General features: G+C 47.3%; 2 protein-coding genes across 2 annotated transcripts; both read right to left on the bottom strand.

Annotated features, from left to right (window-relative positions):
* On the bottom strand, positions 1-664 carry PCYB_114810 (hypothetical protein; the record flags this gene model as incomplete). The annotated part of the gene is made up of 2 exons (XM_004223360.1): positions 1-12; positions 380-664. 2 exons carry the CDS (start codon positions 662-664, stop codon positions 1-3), a joined length of 297 nt encoding a protein of 98 aa, XP_004223408.1.
* Positions 665-1605: 941 nt separating this feature from the next.
* On the bottom strand, positions 1606-2607 carry PCYB_114800 (20S proteasome subunit alpha type 2; the record flags this gene model as incomplete). The annotated part of the gene is made up of 2 exons (XM_004223359.1): positions 1606-2204; positions 2499-2607. 2 exons carry the CDS (start codon positions 2605-2607, stop codon positions 1606-1608), a joined length of 708 nt encoding a protein of 235 aa, XP_004223407.1.
* Between the last annotated feature and the right edge of the window lie 1303 nt (positions 2608-3910).

The following is a 3910-nucleotide window of genomic DNA, read 5'->3' as shown; positions in this document are numbered from 1 at the left end:
TTAAAGACGTGACTAAAAAAAGGCACATGCACATGACGTGCGGGGGGGGAAAAAAAAGAATGCCGATTCGGTGTACCGACGAATTAAGCACAGAAATGCCTAGGCTTCACAGTTGGACTGTCCACAAGGGAGAGACACAGGCAGAGTTGCTCCTCTCAGGTTTAGCTAACTCTGTCCCTTTTCGTACAAATGCTTGTTCTGCGTAGGTGTGGGGGGGGAAAAAGGGGGTGAAGCGGTGAAGGGGCGAAGGAACAGCGAAGGAAGGGCGACGTAAGATATACAGAGCCCTGTTGGATGTGAGCAAACGGGGGAGAGGGGAAAGCCATGCGCCCCTATATGTGGGTGGATGGACCCCCCCAAATGGAACTGCCCAGCTTACCTCCTCGTAATACTTATTCGTCTCGTAGAGGGTCTGACATATAGGGACAGCTGCCATAAGAATGATAACGCCGTAGAAAAATCGCATTATTGGTACGCGTACTGCCTTTGGTTGGTTGACCGTGTAGTTTATTCCTTCACCGGGGGCATCCTTGTTCAGTTTCTTCATGCCCATGTTGATGTCCCTCCTTCCAATAAGGTTAAAGCTGCTATTAATGAGGAAAGGTGTGCTTTTCCCCCTGACCGCTTGGCGGCCTTTACAAAATATGGTCCGTACGGGATTCATTTTTTTGTCAGCTCTGCGTTTCGTTTTCGCTAGAAGGGGTAGCAAACCACGCGTAAATGATCAAGTGCTGCGTCCGCATGTGCGTGAAGTATATGCCTGGAGAGCTACTTCCTTGAGGCCTTTTTTTTCACACTTCGCTGATATCCTAACCGCAAGTAACCTTCGCCCAAATTGCGAGGAAACTGGAAAAGCGTTCTTACCTCGAGTTGCGCCAGGGCATGGGCACGTGGAGATTTTTTTTTTTTTTTTTTTTTTTTTTTTTTTTTGATGGTCATCCCCAGGTGCGTTTTATTTTCGGGGGGGCTACTTCGGGAGAATTTCGTTTTCAGTTGGGGGCGTAATTGTAAAAGGCGAAACGCACTCGGCGTGCGGCTTGAGTGTGACGTACAGAACGATCACAGCGATCGGAGCGACCTCAACGATCGGAACGACCTCGACGATCGCAACGATTGCAATTTCCATTTGGTTATGTACCCAATTGACATCCCCGTACGGGGTCAACCACCCCATCCATCACACGCGCTGCTTCCACGCGCTGCTTCCACGTGCTGCTTCCACTCACCCGGATGAGCAAGCACTTTTGGGAGCCCTTCCCACCAAAAATGCTACTTCTCAGTGGTGGGAAAAAAAATGCACACCTACGTATACACATAGTACGTATATCTATTTAAATAGTATGGCGCGGCATGCCGTTTTGTTCGTCACCGAGGGGGAGATCATACATTGATGCTTCTCCAACGGTGCGAGGTTTTAAAAAAAAGGCACGTGGGAAGGGGAGAGCTAAAATTCGGAGCGGCGAAAGGGGACGAAGCGGGGTGGCTACTACGGGGGGGCAACTTCCCTCGGCGGTGTTCAAAAAATGTGCAGCAGGGGGGTTCGCCCCACCGATACACAGCCTCTGCTTCTCGCCACGCAGCCTCTACTTCTAGCCACCCCACCGCTCACTCTATCTCGATGAGGTAGTCCTTAATCTCGTTGGGGGTCAGAATTTTAAAGGGCTTGTCATTGCAGGCCACACCTATTTCGATGTTCTTCTCGTTCATGACGCCCTCGTAGCTCTCCTTGAGCGTGAGGATGGCTGTGTGTATGGCGTCCTCCACCTCGATGTCAGTGCTGTATCTTTTCTCCAAAAAGGAAATATTATTCTGGTAGTCCTTTCCTATGCACGTAGCTAGCCAATTGAAGTAACATCCGGAGGGGTCAATTTGATACAGGTGGTACCCATAAGCATCTATGCCACAGATCAGTAAGGACAAGCCAAATGGTCTCACCCCACCCGTTTGAGTAAACTCCTGCACTATGGAAGCTATTTCTTTAACAAGCTCTTTCACCAAAATTTCATTTCCATACTGTAGGGAGTATCTGATTGCTTCCTTGCGGGCACGCTTCAGTAGCACCCGGAAGTCTCCAGGCATTCCTGCGTAGACAATCCCGATATGCTCGCTGATCTGCTGTATTTTGTATATGCTGTTTTCTTCTATCAGTTCATTTGGGTTTTTTTTCTCCGTTGCGATTATGACACCATTCTTGGCTCGGATGCCTTGGGGGGGAGGGTGTGCAGAAGTGTAGCGGCGCAGTTTGGGAAGCGCAGTTTAGGAGGCGCAGTTTAGGATGCGCCGTTTGCGTAGCTCATTTTAAGCAGCACATTTAAGCGGCCCATTTAAGCAGCCCATTTAAGCAGCCCATTTAAGCAGCCCATTTAAGCAGCGCAGTTATGTGTGGGTATGCCGACGGGGTAAACGGACAAAACGGGAGAAACACAACACGGGGGATGAAGGTGTGAATAGGCCATTCGGAGAAATGGCTCCACTTTTCCACCCCGACGAACGCTTACCTAAGGCAGGGGAACTGCTGGAGACCCTATTCAGGGCATATTCAATTTGCACTAACTTCCCCGTGGGGCTAAAGGTTGTCAAGGAAAAGCTGTATTCCCCATCGGCCATCTTTCCCCCTTTGTCAAAAAAAAAAAAGAAAAAAGAAATGTAAAAAAAGAGGTGTGCTTCACTGCGCTACACTACACTATGCTACTATCTCTTCTTCGTGGGTTGTAGGGGGGAGAGGCTACAGAATTTGCATACGAACACTGACGAACTTAACCCTTGTGTGTTCACTTGCAGGGATGCATATGAGCATCTTATAATGCCATGCAAATGTGCGATTGTGCGTGAACATGGATGGAGTGGGTTTTCCCTATGGGTGAGCCTCAACCATGCCAGCGCATGAGGGTGTTCTTTAGTTTTTCCTAGTTTTTCCTATTTTTCCTATTTTTTCCTTTTTTTTTTTTTTTTTTCATTTTCAGCTTATCCAATGAGCCCTTAGCCCCATTCGCTTCGATTCGATTTCGTTGCACTTAGCATCCGATAGCTTCCCTTAACTTCCCTTTTTTTTTTTTTTTTTTTCATATTGACACATGCAATGCGAAACTTGGGGTCCGTATTGCCTCCCCGGTTGCGCCGAAAAAAGATCGCACAACATGATGTACACAAATGGGTGAGGATTTTTTTAAATTGAAAAGTTTGCAGCGGGGGGTCGAATGAACATTCCAACAAAAGGCTGTCAATCGGGGGTGGGGTGATTATTTTTCTCAGTGGGGAGGGATGACATATAAGGGGAGCATACATAGGTAAAAAATTGTGCATATGAACATATGCATGTATGCACATATATGTATACATTAGGCTTGGGTGTATCATCAGTGATGAGATCTGAGGCCAGTCTCTAAAACAGATCACCGCGGTTAGGTTAGGCCTATGCTAGGGACCCCTTTTTTTTCTTTTTTTTTTTTATCTCCCCTTTTCCTTCTCCAGGGATTTGCCACCGAACTTGTGACCGACGTCTCAGCCAGTTCCCCTTCCCGATTAAAAAGAAAAAGCCACTTTCACTACACTGTGCAACTTGGAAAGACATTTTTTTGCTAACGCTGCGTTAGTAGCCAATGTGTGTTCCCTTCGAAGGGGGGAGGGGGGAGTCTAAGGGAGAAGAGATCAACCCGTTGCTATTAAAAAAAAAAAAACGGAAATACACAAATAGACGTTTGTTAGACTTCCCCATTAGCTACTCTCGTGACATGTACTTTGAAGCAGAAGGAGAACTTCCGCCTTTCTTAAACGAATCGATATAACCCTTCATGGAACCCTTCTCACAATTTTGCTTCGAACACCCCACAGATTTGTTTACCACACCTTCTCTCTGTATGAATAGAAAATTACCTGCCGCTAACCCCCCTGCATAGTTACGTACTCACCC

The sequence above is a fragment of the Plasmodium cynomolgi genome, chromosome 11, assembly GCF_000321355.1.
Source record: "Plasmodium cynomolgi strain B DNA, chromosome 11, whole genome shotgun sequence".
NCBI lineage: Eukaryota > Apicomplexa > Aconoidasida > Haemosporida > Plasmodiidae > Plasmodium > Plasmodium cynomolgi.
This window is presented reverse-complemented; position numbering and strand designations above follow the sequence as displayed.